At 42.6% G+C, this 16,658-nt stretch overlaps 1 protein-coding gene across 3 annotated transcripts in view; it reads left to right on the top strand.

Annotated features, from left to right (window-relative positions):
* Nucleotides 1-15,620, top strand: part of ETV5 (ETS variant transcription factor 5) — a 69,662-nt gene extending 54,042 nt beyond the window's left edge. For 2 of the 3 annotated variants that reach the window (XM_017538414.2, XM_037741963.1), the window contains exons 10-13: nt 1,458-1,526; nt 1,705-1,874; nt 7,102-7,203; nt 13,091-15,620. In XM_017538414.2, coding sequence (XP_017393903.1) covers nt 1,458-1,526; nt 1,705-1,874; nt 7,102-7,203; nt 13,091-13,312 — 563 coding nt within the window. In that variant the 3' untranslated portion in view covers nt 13,313-15,620. The remainder of the gene's footprint in view (nt 1-1,457; nt 1,527-1,704; nt 1,875-7,101; nt 7,204-13,090) is intronic. The other variant, XM_017538413.2, reaches the window with a different exon arrangement.
* Nucleotides 15,621-16,658: the final 1,038 nt, after the last annotated feature.

Raw genomic sequence — 16,658 nt, 5'->3', positions numbered from 1 at the left:
TGTTGACCAGGATGGTCTCGATCTCTTGACCTCATGATCCACCCGCCTCGGCCTCCCAAAGTGCTGGGATTACAGGCTTGAGCCACCGCGCCCGGCCTAATTTTTTGTATTTTTAGTAGAGACAGCGTTTTCACCATGTTGGCTAGGCTGGTCTCGAACTCCTGACCTCAGATGATTCACTGCCCCCCCTCAGCCTCCCAAAGTGCTGGGATTACAGGCTGTTTGTCTATGACAGACTGGTTTAAAATCACATATTGCCTGCTCCTCCGTAAGCCACATAGCACTTGTTATTATGGCTGTCCTAATTCAGACCCCTTCAAGCTTTACAGATACAGTCACCCTTGTAATTTCTCATGGACTCACCACCGTGCCCGGCCTTGTGGATTTTTCAAGTTGCAATGAATCCTTCTCAGACTCTAATGAAAGTCCTTCATTGCAGAGCCTTTTCCCCTGCCTGCCCCCACTGTATATGGAACATGTAGACCTGTACTGTAGAGCCAGGTGAACTGACTGAAAAGTGAAGCTCCGGGAAGCACTTCCTGTCAGACAGGAGCCCTTGGCATTCTCCTAAGAGGTGTGCTGCTGAAGGAATATGCACTGGGGACCTTACACTTCCCAACAGGCTAAACTACAAGGAAGAATGTGGCCCCCATCAAAGTTACCTGTTCCCCGGCTCTGATTAGAAACACCAATCTTGACAGGGTGCCTAGTGGCATGGTGGTTAGCACTGAATATGTATTAGGGGTTTGTGGAAGAAGAATATCAGGCCATCCTTCCTTCTTGAGCCCTTTAACTTGTGTTGTTGGGCCAGTTCCTCTTTCTTGACCTTTGTTTTGTCATGTATACAATGAATTCGTTTCATTGCTGGAAAGTCTTTTCAGATCCCCTTCACTATGTTTGGTAATAACACCTCCAGTAGTGCTTTCGAAATCCTCTACAGGCCTAAGTCTTCATTCATTTTGGCAACATTCTTTACCCTTCAAGCTCTTTCGTAATTGAATGAGATATGTGAGTAGCTTGGATGAGTTTATAGGAAAGGTTGAAATTAATTTTAGCTAACAGGAAAATGGCAGGTCTTTGTACAGATCAACCAAATCCATCCAGCTAGGCCAACTGAAATAGAGGTGTGTTTTCAGATATAAAGGCTTAGTCAGAGCAACATTGATCTATGCAGACCTCAGAAGCAAAATGTGAAGGAATGTACTGGTGACTCAGCACTTCCTGTAGTCTTAGCTGTAAAAGCAGGAATTGATTCTGCTCTGAGGCGCAGGTGATTACATCAGAATTAGAATGCCTGAGCCCTTTTGAAATCCCTGAAAATTCTGTCTGGCATAAATAAAGCAGTAGGGCTTAGGACCTGATATGATAGGATCCCACTTTAGTCCTTAAATCCATAGTTTTAGTACAACACAGAATTTGTTAAGCAATATAGTCTTTCTTTTTAAATTCTCTTTCAGGTTTTTCATATGAAAAAGATCCCCGATTATACTTTGATGACACTTGTGTTGTGCCTGAGAGACTGGAAGGTAAGTAGCCCCATCCAAGGTTTGCTGCCAGGTAGAGGTTTGGAGATGTCAGTACACCTCAGTCATGACTGTCTTCCCAAGTTGAATGATTAAATCAGCATGAACAACTCCTTTTTATCCCAACCACCTGAGGTACTTAGAGCTGAGATATTGTGTGATATGTCCTTGTCCCAAACAGGCAAAGTCAAGCAGGAGCCTACCATGTATCGAGAGGGGCCCCCTTATCAGAGGCGAGGTTCCCTTCAGCTGTGGCAGTTCCTGGTCACCCTTCTTGATGACCCAGCCAATGCCCACTTCATTGCCTGGACAGGCCGAGGCATGGAGTTCAAGCTGATAGAACCAGAAGAGGTATGTATGTGCTGGATGCTGGACTCAGACGGTGTTTGATTTGTTGTTGTTGATGATGATGTTTTTTGTTTAGATTTGCATTGAGGCTTTTTATTGTGTTAAGTCTGCTCTTCTAATTCAACTTCTGGCCTGGCCAGTGGGCTTGGCAGTATCCCTCCTGTTAATAGGACAGTTTATAATACATGGACAGGCAGAGTTCTCCACTGTAGAATACATTAAAAGAATTTCTAACACTTGCGCTAAATCTGGGAAGTGAGACCACGAAGACTTGTATTCAAATAGGATATGCTCTCCCCTTGGAAAGTCTTTTTCAAGTGTTGTTTCAGTGATACAGACTTGTTTTGGTCTTAGCCCCTGTAGGCCATAGACTATCTCTGAGGCTACATGAACATATTGTATGACATTTTGCCAATATATTACAGGATACAGCTACCCACTATGTATTTCAAATGTCTGTAGCCTGGAAAAATAAAATTATCAGAGATGGATCAATCTTATGACCTTAGATTTTTTTTTTTTTTTTTGAGACAAAGTTTCACTCTTGTTACCCAGGCTGAAGTGCAATGGTGCGATCTCGGCTCACTGCAACCTCCGCCTCCTGGGTTCGGGCAATTCTCCTACCTTAGCCTCCCGAGTAGCTGGGACTACAGGCTGCGCCACCATGCCCAGCTAATTTTTGTATTTTTAGTAGAGACGGGGTTTCACCATGTTGACCAGGATGGTCTCGATCTCTTGACCTAGTGATCCACCCACCTCGGCCTCCCAAAGTGCTGGGATTATAGACGTGAACCACTGTGCCCGGCCTAGATTTTTTTTTAAAGGTGTGTTAGGGCCGGGCACAGTGGCTCACACCTGTAATCCCAACATTTTGGGAGGCCAAAGCAGCTGTATTACTTGAGTCCAGGAGTTCGAGACCAGCCTGGGTGACATGGCAAAACCTTGTCTCTACAAAAAATACAAAAAAAAAAAAAAATTAGCTAGGCATGGTGGTGTGTGTCTATAGTACAAACCATTTGGGAGGGTGAGGTGGGGAGGATTGATTAAGCCTGGGCAACAGAGTGGAAGTCTGTGTCCAAAAACATAAAGGTGTGTTATGTGACATCACAATAAAGTAGTTGAGAGATGATGCAAACTTCGATTATTTTAACAGGAAAAAAACATTGTTACTGTTTCTGTGCCCAGAACTATTGACAGAACCAGTACCATTTCTTCAGTGGAGAAGATACACCCTAGAATCCCTTTCCCGAATATCACAAAACAAAGTAAATTAAATCAGGCTCTCAGTATAGCATATTCTAAAGGGGTTGATTTTTAATTTCTATTTGATTTAGAATCTAGGGAGATTATAAATGGAACAGAAATAAGTGCCCAAAAAAACTGACATATGCTTCTTTCAGTAGCATGTTCTTAGGCATATAAATTAAACCAGCAGATCAAAAGGCATCTTTGGGTTGGGTATAATTAAATTGGGAACAACACTCTTAGACACTCTTAGAAAGCATTTGAATGAGAATTGCAGTTTTCAGTGTTCCCTTAACTCGAGGGCTTGCTTTAGCACACCAAGGAAATGTGTTGGCATGGGGTTAACAGCAGGAGGTAACAACCTGGGACTTGATTTGGAAGAAGAAAGTGGTCTAAAGGTTCAAATGGGAAAAGGAGGAGAATGTATGGATTGGAAATTTATGAAGGATCTTGATTGGTAGGAGAAGAAGGCAGCCTTCATTAAAGGCAATTGTAAAACAAGGTACGAATATGTTCCCTGTTTTCTATTCACTCCCGAGAATGGAAATGTATCAGCATCTAGACTGTAGACAGCTTCTGTGAGGTTCAGTATACATTCGGAGCTGGAGGTGAGTGCCACTGTGTTCGTTTAGTGCGTAAGGGTTTTTTTCGGGCTGTTATGTAGAAACAGAGCCATGTTTTAGGCTTCCAGCACCCCTAGAGAGCCATCCACCCCACATGGACCCATGCTCCTCCCCACTGCTTTCTGAATAACGTGGCCTGGTTTATGTGAAGTCTGAGGAAAGCATGTCACCTAGGTTCACAGAGGCTTTTTGAAAGTAGTTCTGTCACGTGGGCAGCCCTCATTGCTTTATCTTGTTTCACAAACAGGAGCTTTTATTATTTTATTGCCACTGCCTCAGGCCCAAGCCCAGGCCATCCAGCTGCAGGTAAACCTGGTTATAGCCTTCCGTAAAGCTGTTATTGAATCTTCTGCACTCCTACCAGTGGCAAAGAGAACGACGAACAGATGGCAAAGGGCTCCTGCTTTCTTACTTAATAAAGAAACGAATATTAATACAGAATCCTCATAAATGCCAGGCAGCCAAGTCATGTGAGAAGCCTGCAGTGTCCTTGAGCCTCCCTCGGTTGACCGGGCAGCTTTGTTTCTTCAGGAAATGTTGCTTTCCACCCCACCTTGAAGTCCCCAAGCATTCCCTAAGCTCCCAATGTGCCTTTCTGTTCACCCAGGATCAGTTGGGTGCCACATGTCCATGTTAGCCTCAGGACAGGTGACATTTGCTGAGCTCCCCCTACCCCTCCTTTACCTATAAGGACCCTGTTCTTGTTACTGTCAGGAAGATACCAGCTTCTGGAAAAAGCTGTAAGAAGTTGTCATAGGGGAGCTTGAAGGGTGAAGCGGAGGAGGAAGCTGTTGAGGACGTAATTGTAGGCAGCTGTGTGGCTGAGTAGTGCACTCTGGGTAATTATCCATAATATCCATTACACTGTGCATGGAAATTGTGGTTTTAGAACTGCATTTTGGCAGGCCCCCTAATCAAATGTCTTTTGATAGTCATCCAGCTTAGCACCCTCTCAATTATGACTGACTCGGCTTTAATCTGGAGCCATTTTAACTGTGAATCTGCATTAATGAATATTTTGGGGGGTAGGGTTGTTTGTTGAACATGTGGCAGATAACTGATGCTAGGAGATTTGAAGGGATGGGCTGCTAGGAAGAGCCATTCCCAGTTCAGTGGCTTTTCTCTCTTTAAAGGGGAGAAGGGATAGGTAGATCCCTTAACTCCTTCAGCCTCAGTCCTCAAGATGCGTGCTACCAAAGTAACTGATGAGAGAGAAGAAAGGAAGAACGATCTGGTGACAAGCCATTTGCCTGCCTCCACAGTCCCAGAAGAGGGGCAGCCCTAATTCCCAGCTGCTCTGGAGCTGAGCCGCATCGTGCGTTACTGTAGAAGGAACAGCCGTTATGAGGGCTAGAGAATCACAGGGCTCTGGCCCGAGAGGATGAGTCAGTAACTATGGCTACCAGAGCTGCGTTGAAATCTGTGCATATACCAAACCTCTCTCCAGTAAGCAACTGCATATGCAAGTGACAGCTGAGAGGTGGCCGCTAAAGTTGAAGAATTTTCAAGGATTGTTTTCCACCCCTGAACATAGTAAAATGATGAGGCTTCTTTGCAGTTTCCCTGTGTCACTTATGGCAGACAGCAGGTAAAGATTAGTTTTATAAAGCATCATTTCTTTTGAACAGGGTACAATGACATATATTATTGGGTTAGCAGATTTCTCTTCTTACCATTATTTCTATTGGTTTAAAATGTTTATCTTCTCTAACCAGGATGTAATTTTTGGTTAATTTTGCCTTTTGGGCTGTTGGAAAGGTAGAGTTGAGTGAGTACCATATGGAGTAAAGAGAGACCCAGGACATCGTGTCTGCTGTGGAGACATAAAGCAATTGAACGGAAATTTAACTTTCACAGGGTTTCTTGCAAGGCAGAGTAGAATCATTGCTATTAATGTAATTAAGAGAGAGATGCATTCTCATCAGATCTTTTTTGGTTTTTATTAAAGGTCATTTTAGAATCCTGAATTTAGGAGATGTTGCTTTCATTCTCCCCAGATATTTTAAGAAAATGGTTTATGTGAAATGCTGTCTTCTCTCTGCTTCCTACTCCGTGTTTAACATTTGGCTTTTAAAATATCAAAGGGGCTGGATGTGGTGGCTTGCTCCTATAATCCCAGCGCTTTGGGAGGCTGAGGCTGTTGGATCACTTGAGGTCAGGAGTTTGAGACCAGCATGGCCAATATGGTGAAACCCCTCTCTACTAAAAATACAGAAATTAGCTGAGCATGACGATGGACACCTAGAATCCCAGCTGCTTGGGAGGCAGAGTCAGGAGAATCACTTGAGCCTGGGAAGCAGAAGGTGCATTGAGTCGTGATCGTGCCACTGCGCTCCAGCCTGAGCGACAGAGTGAGACTCTGTCTCAGAAAATAAAAATAAAATACCAAAGGAATATAGGAATATAGTTAGTTTTTAAAATTTTTTTTAAGTTTCCAAAACTGACCTAAAATGCTCAAAACATGACCCCTGACCCTTGGTTTACATACATTTGAAAACCTTTGAGAAAACTCACATTTCCAGGGTTATTCTCCTACCTTGACAGTCATTGTCATAAGTAGGATTTTGGAAGTTGATATACTTCAGAACAGAAATTGCTTGGCTGATGTGATAATTGGGTAACCTAACCTAGGAAGTTTTCCTGCTATAAGGCTTCTTTGCCCAGAGCTCCAATTATATTGCCCTATCACTGCACCTCAGATGGACTGGGTTGGATATAATGCATTTCAGAACTGTTTGGAAAACCCTGTTAATTTTTCATTAAGTGGATAATGGTGCTACATGCTTTAATGTCCATTCTGCAAGTCTGCTGGGAGCATGGGATTGGATGGCAACAGGCTGAAATGATCTGATTCCCCCTCAGTCCGTGAGCTGCAATAAGTAAACATCTCCCAGCCCCCCTCCAATCTTATTAGAATTGAACTTTTGCTCTGCTGGCCCATTAGCAACTCACTAGTGTGTTTCTAATGTTTCAGGAATGACCATTCTAATTATTCCTTATTGACTGCTACAGAAACCATAGCACTTAATGGCAACATGTTAATGGTCTATGGGTATTGGTCGATAATTCATATGTGGAGAAACAGTAGAGGGCCTGCATCCTCTGGGACGTTAGCCAAGCCCTCTGCAATCTTAAAGTGCTAGCATTCTTCCATCTCTAGGTCTCACTTCCTAGTGGTCACTGAATCATCGCCTTTGTTGAGCGTTCGGTCTTGAGGGAGTTAAATGCCTTCCCTTCCAGGTCAGAGTACTAGATCATTGACCAGAGCAGTCAGGTTACAGACCTGGCTTTGCTGGGATTGGGAGAGGACACGGGGCCCAGAGAACATGTTTCCATTGCTCTTCACTTTCCTGTCCCTTCAGGTTGCTCGGCGCTGGGGCATCCAGAAGAACCGGCCAGCCATGAACTATGACAAGCTGAGCCGCTCTCTCCGCTACTACTATGAAAAGGGTATCATGCAGAAGGTGAGCCATTATGCAAGACCCTTAGCCCACTCTGTTCTCTTTCAAGGAGAAAGTCCAGGGCTTCTGTAGTGAGACTGGTGATCGTTGCTAAGAATAAATGTTAGCCCCCTAAGTGATTCTGTGGTAGGAAAGAATCTTGAGAAGACAACTTGAGACAAGAATCAAGTAAGGTATTAAGAGTACACTGAGTGCTGTTGGGTATGTGGAAACTGGAAGTTGCATGTAGAATACACAATAAAAAATTAGGCTCCTCTGCTTTCCCCAAACTGCCTGTACGTATGAAAGTTTCCAGAAACTTAGGCTAACTATTGTATCCAAAAAGGACTCCATGAGGGAATCAACTTGAAGGTCTCTACTTCAACAGCTTGGTTGAAGTCTTTAATTGTTAAAACACCTAGACCTCCAAATCTGTTAGTTTGATATGCTCAGAAGTGTTAGAGGAATAAGAACATCTGATTTTTCTTTCAGACTTACAGAAACTGAACTCAAGTTAAAAACCCTAGGTTTGTAGAATGACAGCAGAGTCACCTGGTAGCAGGTTGATCTTTGTGGAGCAGAGGACAAAGCATATTTTGAGGAAATCAGTACAAAATTCTTACTGGGCTAGGTAGTGAGAGGCCATAGTCTTAACACCCATGGATAAGTAGAAAATGGGAATGGCAAGTCTTTCTTAGCCACCAAACTCTGTAATGTACTGTTGCCCAGATCCCAGCATTTACACACTGAGGCAGTATACCTGGCAGTAGCTAATAAGATAAACTTGGCAGAAACATATGGACATAGCTGCTGAGAACTTGCCTACAAGAAGCCAGATTCATCTTTCTCATAGTGGGGTGGTATTGTGACCCCTTATTCTCCTCACCACCTTAAAAAATACTCAACACTCATTGTGATCTTCCGGATACACTCTAGACTTGTTAGTGCTTCGTACAGGCTCTGAGGCTGTTCCCAGTCTGATCACCACGTCACTCCCGTTTCCTCACTCCCACTTGACTGCTTTCACCAGCATAGCCACCTTTTAATTTAATGTAGTATTTGTTTGCCAAAGAATACATGTTACATGCATGTACATTATCAAGCATACCATAAAATGGAAAACACCTACTAAACTACCATTCTACTTAAGACCTAGAACATTCCTAATGCTCTCAGTACCTGGCCAGCCCCTCCTTGTTTTCTGTCTCAACCATCACCTTTCCATTTCAGATTGGGTTAGGCAGTCCCCTCTGCTGCTTCTGATGGCACCAGCACTTGTTCCTACCACTTCTCTTCTCACTGTGTCTTAAGTAACTCCTTTCTTCTTGCTACCCGCCTCTGGAATATAAGCTCCTTCAGGGTAGAAACTGAGGTTTAACTTCAGTGCTTGACACAAAGTTAATTGCTATAAGATAGCTGGTCCCCCTACCCTACCTCTCCTTTTTTTAAAGTATACAGTCCAATGGGTTTTTATATATTCACAGAGCTGTACAACCGTTACCACAATCAATTTTAGAACATTTTATCACCCCAAAAAGAAACCCCATACCCATCAGCAGTCCCTCCCGATTTTCCCCTGTCCTTCCTGGAGTCAGTATCATCAGGTCAAATCCTAAGTTCAGGTGGGAGAGCCACGATTCCTTTGCTGTTCCCAACTCCAGATCCAACATGGGGAGAACAGCCCAGGACACAGTAGCTTGAACCAGTGGAAATGAGCTGTCCTTAGGACTAGCTTCTGTTTTCTTTTTTTTTTTTTNATATATATATATATATATATATATATATATATATACACACACATATATATATATATATATATATATATGTATTTTAGAGTGTAAAGGGGTCCTTAGGCCAAAAATTTAAAAATATTAGTTTAAAGAGATTAAGCAATGTAACTAGCTATGTTTTCAATGATGTGTTTTATTTTAACTATTTTGGAAAGAAAACAAAAGATTTTTTAAAAATTTTCTTGGATACATAGGCAGAATGTGCAGGTTTGTTACCTAAGTATACACATGCCATGGTGGTTTGTTGCACTCATCAACCTGTCATCTACATTAGGTATTTCTCCTAATGCTATCCTTCCCCAGCCCCACAACCCCCAACAGGCTCCAGTGTGTGATGTTCCCTTCCCTGTTTCCATATGTTTTTATTGTTCAGCTCCCACTTATGAGTGAGAACATGCAGTGTTTGGTTTTTGTGTTCCTGTGTTAGTTTGCTGATAATGATGGGTTCACCCATGTCCCTGCCGAGGACATGAACTCATCCTTTTTTATGGCTGCATAGTATTCCATGGTGTATATATGCGACATTTTCTTTATCCAGTCTATCACTGATGGGCATTTGGGTTGGTTCCAAGTCTTTGCTATTGTGGATAGTGCTGCAATAAACATACATGTGCATGTACCTGTATAGTAGAATGATATATAATCCCTTGGGCATATACCCAGTAATGGAATTACTGGGTCAAACTGTATTACTGGTTCTAGATCCTTGAGGAATCACCACACTGTCTTCCATAATGGTTGAACTAATTTACACTCACACAAAGTATAAAGGCATTCCTATTTCTCTACATCCTCTGCAGCATTTATTGTTTCCTGACTTTTTAATGATCACCATTCTAACTGGCATGAGATAGTATCTCATTTTGCAATCTATCCATCTGACAAAGGGCTAATATCCAGAATCTATGAGGAACTTAAGTTTACAAGAGAAAAACAAACAACCCCATCAAAAAGTGGGCAAAAGATATGAACAGACAATTTTCAAAAGAAGACATTTATGCAGCCAAAAAAATATGAAAAAAAAGCTCATCATCACTGGTCATTAGAGAAAAACAGATTTTTTTTTTTAAGAGATTGAGTCTCACTATGTTTTCCAGGCTGACCTCAAACTCCTGGGCTCAAATGATCCTCCCACCTCAGCCTCCCTAGTAGCTGGGACTATAGGCACACAGCACTGTGCCTGGTTACATTATATATATATATATGTAATGATTGAGAACATATATATCCAGATAATTGTCCAGGTTAAGAGTTTTATAAAAGCATAAGTGATTTTACAAAATCAAATTTTGCCTCCCTACAATGATCTCATTCCTAGAGAATCTTTACCTTAGAACTTACGGGAACGTTCTCGAAAATGAAACTCTGCCAGTATACTGAAAATTAAACTGGATTGCTACGTAAAGAAATGGAAATAAATACACCTACAGAATAGAGAAGGGACCTGCAGTAAGGAACAAGTGTATGAAATAATATTTTTGTTTTTAACCAGCTTTTTCTATTTATTTCCTACTCTAACCTGACTTAGACTACGTGACACAGAGCAACACTTTCCCCAGGAAAAGTAGTTGTTAGAAATAAAGGAAGTTTTCAGTTTTATTCCAGTGATGATCTGGCACAAAGGGATGGTGACTATAGAGAACAAGCCCCTTCCCACCCCTCTGATTTATTAAATAGCTCTAAGATTGGGGCAGAGAGGGAGAAGGGAGAGGAAGAATAAAATTAGAGGTAGAATAAGGACCATGTGCTCTACCCCTATCTCCATCCTCCAGAAGAAGAGTGCCCAGTGAAATCTTTTTTAAAATTTGAGTATCTGAAGGAGAGAAGACCCGGGTGAGAAATAGCCAGCCTTGAGAAAACGCTTACCCCTGCTTCATGCCATTCTGGTGTAGAAATGATGACAAGGTATATATTTCTCAAGAGGTCACCTCATTCAACCCCATAGCTCCAAACTGTGTCCAATATGCCAGCAACTACCAAATGCTATCTCCAGGTCAGATTTCTCTTCATAGTTTTAGACTAAGATATCCAACTGCCTTTGCAACATGTCTATTCAGGTCTCTCACAAGCATCTCAATTTCAACAGCTGAAAACCCAATTTATAATCTTTCCCCATGCAAACTGCTCCCTTGCCATTGTTTGCTATGTAAGTCAGTAACACTATTTCCTAGTTGAGTAAAATTGAGATCTCAACTTGGATGTTTAATAGGCATCTCAACCTTAACAAGGACAAAAATAACTCTTTACTTTTTTACTTATTGGTTATTATATCTGTTAATGGTACTATAAGATACCTAATTGCTTGGGCAAAACTTTGATTGCTGTATTGGATTTTTATTTTTCTTTTCTTTTTTTTTTTTTTTTGAGACTGAATCTCTCGCTCTGTTGCCCAGGCTGTAGTGCAGTGGCATGACCTTGACTCACTGCAACCTCCACCTCCCGGGTTCAAGTGATTCTTCTGCCTCAGACTCCCGAGTACCTGGGACTACAGGTGCGCACCACCACGCCTGGCTAATTTTTTTATTTTCAGTAGAGACAGGGGTTTCACCATATTGGCCAGGCTGGTCTCCTGACCTCGTGATCCGCCTGCCTCTGCCTCCCAAAGTGCTGGGATTACAGGCGTGAGCCACTGTGCCCAGCCACTTCTGTGTTTTCTAAGGAAGTAGAATAGAATTTTATTTCTGAAAATAAATAGGGGAAAGAGTACAAAGAAGACCCAGGAGTGAGGCTTGGGTGGGCTCAGATCCTAACATTTCAGTTTGTTAGCAGTATGGTTTGAGGAAGGTCACCTAATCTCCCAAAGCCTCTATTTCTGATAAAAATGTAGATAATAATTCTTGCTCTGATATCACTGGGTAATATAGTTGAAAATATTTCAGAAACAATGTATCATCCAATGTAAGGGAGGGGTTATTATTTTATTTGTTATATGACTCATGAGTAAATGAGAGCTCATTAAAAGGTGAATGATAGCCTGTCGGTAAGTAGAGAGACTTAACAAAAACTGTAGTCCCATACCCTCTATTTTTTAAAGGAAAATTGAGATTCACAGAGGTTAAGACTCATTAGTGACTAAACCAGGCCTGGAAGCCATGCGGCTCCTGGCTTCTGATCTAGGATTATTTTCACTGTGCTCTCCTGCCTCATTCTTCCACAGGACTCATTTTTGGAGTTGGGCTTTAAGGTAAAACTGTGGCATACAACACTAACTAGAGATGGTTGATTGATAGAGATTTGGAAGCAGAGCCATACTTGTTGAATTAAAAAAAGATTTTAGAGTCACAGCAGAATGACTGAAGGGCAGGATTAAACTCAACAGTTCGAATTTTTAAATCTCAAATGTTTATTTTATCAGTAATTTTGGCTGCCTTCCCTTGCCTCTCTGCGTCTCCAGACAGAAGCCGATTATTGGGTTTGATTTTCAGTGTTAGGTGCCTCTTGTACTGTTGCTAACCAAGCAACTGAGAGAGGGTGATCCCATTGACCTAGATGGCTCATCAGCCACATACCATGAGGCCCTTGAATAGCCAAGACCTTCTGGTTCTAATATGATAATGCGGAAGACCCATAGAAAGGTAGTTTGCGGTTCTGAGTGTAGCAGCACCATGCTACGGGAAGCTTAAAGCTGCCGGTAAGCCAAAAGCAATTCTTTTTGGCTTTGGAACATACTTAAGGCTTCCGCACAGGCTCTTTCTAATCAGATTTCTAACCTTTCAAAGTAATGTGGCCATACTATGAAGACTGTAAATTCTGGAGGCGACCAAAAATGTGGTCTATTAGGCCTTGCACCTGTCAGTCCTTACACCTTTTTGGAACACCAAACTCCAGGCTCAGCATAACCATGCTTTTGAGGCTGTCACTGGAAGACAGAAAGTGAGGATTCTCTCTTAAGAGTCCATCTAATGTGAATTTGAAATTGAGATTCTTTTTTAACTGCTGTAGTATCGGTAAAACACTTGGCAGGTAATAGGTTCCCAGGATTCTCGGAATAAATCTGAGTGATTGGGGTAATCAGCTGCTTCTTTGGTCCCTGGCTTTGTGACCTAGGAATGCCCAGTTTTCTTCCCCTGATCCTCTGGCCTGTTCCAAATGGACCCTGTAAGGTGTATTTTCTCCCTCAGGTGGCTGGAGAGCGATACGTCTACAAATTTGTCTGTGACCCAGATGCCCTCTTCTCTATGGCTTTCCCGGATAACCAGCGTCCGTTCCTGAAGGCGGAGTCCGAGTGCCACCTCAGCGAGGAGGACACCCTGCCGCTGACCCACTTTGAAGACAGCCCCGCTTACCTCCTGGATATGGATCGCTGCAGCAGCCTCCCCTATGCTGAAGGCTTTGCTTACTAAGTTTCTGAGTGGCAGAGTAGCCAAACCCTAGAGCTAGCAGTTCCCATTCAGGCAAATGAGGGCAGTGGTTTTGTTTGTGTTTTTGGCTGTTTCTAAAGCTTGCCCTTTGAGTATTATCTGGAGAACCCAAGCCGTCTCTGGATTGGCACCCTTAAAGACAGATACATTGGCTGGGGAGTGGGAACAGGGAGGGGCAGAAAACCACCAAAAGGCTGGTGCCTCAACTCTGATTCTGATGGGTTTCTGGGAAGAGATCAAAATGGAGTCTCCTTACCATGGACAATATATGCAAAGCAATATCTTGTTCAGGTTAGTACCCGCAAAACGGGACACAGTATGTGACAATCTGCATTGATCATGGACTACTAAATGCCTTTATGTAGAAGGGCTCTGATTTGCACAATTTCTAGAAAAAGAAATCATAAACCCATAGAAAAGGGAGTAGGCTAAGTTGGGGAGGCTCAAACCATGAAGGGTTAAAAATATATCTTAAAAATTGGAAAGCTCTTCTAGCTAAATCTGAAATGTTACCCCTTGTCTAGGAGAGCGGAGGGGGGGGGCAGTCAGAATAGCTGTTCCCCACTCCGTGGTTCTCAAAATCATAAAACATTGCTACTCTTGGGAACTGTCCGGCCATGTGGTCGCCAAGTAGAGCAAGCACCCTTTCTCTTCCCAATCACATGGCTGAGTGCGGATGACTTTTATTTTAGGAGAAGGGCGATTAACACTTTTGACAGTATTTTGTTTTGCCTTGATTTGGGGGATTGTTTTGTTTTGGTGGTTGTTTTAGAAAAACAGTTTATAAACTGATTTTTGTAGTTTTGGTATTTAAAGCAAAAAAATACAAAAAAACAAAAACCTTTTGGTAACTGCACTGTGTCCTTGAACCAGGGCCGTGCTGACTTACGAAGACACTGCAGCTTGAGAGGGGCTTTGCTGGGGCTTCTCCTTGGCCATGTGAAAGCCCGCCTTGTTGCCTGCTTTGTGCTTTCTGTACCAGACAACCTGATGGAACATTTGCACCTGAGTTGTACATTTTTGAAGTGTGCAGGGCAGCCTGGACACAAGCTTAGATTCTCTGTGTATAGTTCCCCATGTTCATTAACATGCCCTCTCTGGAAAGCATATGTATATAACATGTGTCATGTCCTTAGGAAACCTGGTCACCTGGTGAGAACTCTTGAGATTCTTCCCTGGGCGTGACTGATGACAATTTCCATTTCATCAGTTTGTTTTGTTTTCCTTTTTCTTTAAATCTTGGACTTTAAACCCTACCTGTATGACTCAGTAGGGTTTGAGACTTATGTGCGATACTGACAGGTAAGCAACAGTGCTAGCATTCTAGATTCCTGCCTTTTAAAAAAAAAAAAAAATTATTCTCATTGCTGTATTATATTGGGAAAGTTTTAAACAACCAAGCTAAGGCTATGTGAAAGTTGAGCTCAAGGGAGAGGAAAAGTTACTGGTGGTACCTTGCTGCCTGCCCTGCTGGTAGAATTCTGTGCTCCCCACGACACTTAGCACATTAAGAATGACCACGCTGTTCCTCGTACGTGATGGAGGCAGTGCTGACTCTGTGAGTGTGAGGCACATGCTTTGAACTGCTTTTCTATTAATGGAGCACTCCATAGTCCCAAACAGTCCCCCTTATGACCGACAGCACATTTGTGAAGCGGCTCGCAGGGATAAGGGGTGCACTTTATAGCTATGGAAACATGAGATTCTCCTCTGTTGGAAGCTAATTAGCCCACAAAGGTGGTAAACCTATAGCTTGGGCCTTAATTAGCACTGTACTCTAATCAAGGACTCTTTCTAAACCATATTTATAGCTTTCTTAACCTACACATAGTCTATACATAGATGCATATTTTACCCCCAGCTGGCTAGAGATTTATTTGTTGTAAATGCTGTATAGATTTGGTTTTCCTTTCTTTACTTATCCTGGTTTGGATTTTTTTGAATGGATTTATGCTGTCTTAGCAATATGAAAATAATCCTCTGTAGCCTGAGCTGCCCCTCCCCTGCTGTAACTGCGTGGCCTGTGCTGTCACCAGCACGGGACCGCGGCTCACCATTGCATTCCCATTGGACTCATGCGCCTCCCGGATGGTTTTTGTTTTTTTCGGGGGTTCTTTGGGGTTTGTTTGTTTGCTTTTTTTCCAGAGTGTGGAAAGTCTACAGTGCAGAAAGACTTTAACCTGCCAGTTGATTTGAAATACTTTCCCCTGCGCAGGGCCGTATGCATCCTGCCAAGCTGCGTTATATTCTGTACTGTGTACAATAAAGAAGTTTGCTTTTCGTTTACCAAGCACTTGAAACCTGCCTCTTTCTTGCCCTCAGTGGTCTAATTTTAAAGCAGGCAAAAGCCCCCTGGCTTTTCCTCCACCCTCCACCCTAGCCCTCTCTCAACAGTTTAGCCTTACCAATGAACAGACCGTGGAATTGAGGGTAGTTTCAGGAACTCTGTTACCTGGAAATAGACAAACACATCTGCTCATAAACTCCAGCTAAAAATTTAATCCAAAGAGATAAGAAGTTGAGAGATCCTCTTCCCAGCCAGTGGTGAGCTGAGATCACCTCATCCCCTGGAGTCCACCACACCACCAATTCTTAGTAACTTTTTTTTTTTTTTGAGACGGAGTTTCTCGTTACCCAGGTTGGAGTGCAATGGCGCGATCTTGGCTCACCGCAGCGTCCGCCTCCTGGGTTCAGGCAATTCTCCTGCCTCAGCCTCCTGAGTAGCTGAGATTACAGGCACGTGCCACCATGCCCAGCTGGTTTTTTGTATTTTTGGTAGAGACGGGGTTTCACCATGTTGACCAGGATGGTCTCGATCTCTTGACCATTTTTTTTTTAAAGCATAACCCACGTTTGGCTTTGGGTTGTGTGAAAAGATTGCAAGCTAGTCTAGGACTTCGGAGTCCCAGAATTATTCTCAGCCCCTTATATGGATACTTGGAAAATTAATAAGAACATAAGACCATTCATTTTCTCATTTTTTCCCCAATAAGTTTTGCTCTTGACAAGTAAAAATTTGACTAATGATTGATGAATAACAAGAGCTCAGGAAGGTTTTGCTTATGTTTTTTCTGCTCATACAGCAGTAAGTAAAAACCTTTTCTCCAAGTCTGTCTCTCGTGAATATATATCACTTGGGAAATATGTGGAAGGAAATGAAAAGGCAGCTGCTGGGTTGTCTGCAGTAGTAGTATGGCTTTTAGTGTTCCTATTTCACCCTTTTTCTGTACCTCTAATTTGGCCTTTTCAAGACTCCTATTACAGTGGAGAAATAAAGTAGAGCCTTTTTTCAAACCTAGAACAGAAGGCTTTCTGTCAGTTTATCTGC

This window comes from Cebus imitator, unplaced genomic scaffold, assembly GCF_001604975.1.
Source record: "Cebus imitator isolate Cc_AM_T3 unplaced genomic scaffold, Cebus_imitator-1.0 Scaffold111, whole genome shotgun sequence".
In the NCBI taxonomy this organism is placed as follows: domain Eukaryota; kingdom Metazoa; phylum Chordata; class Mammalia; order Primates; family Cebidae; genus Cebus; species Cebus imitator.
This window is presented reverse-complemented; position numbering and strand designations above follow the sequence as displayed.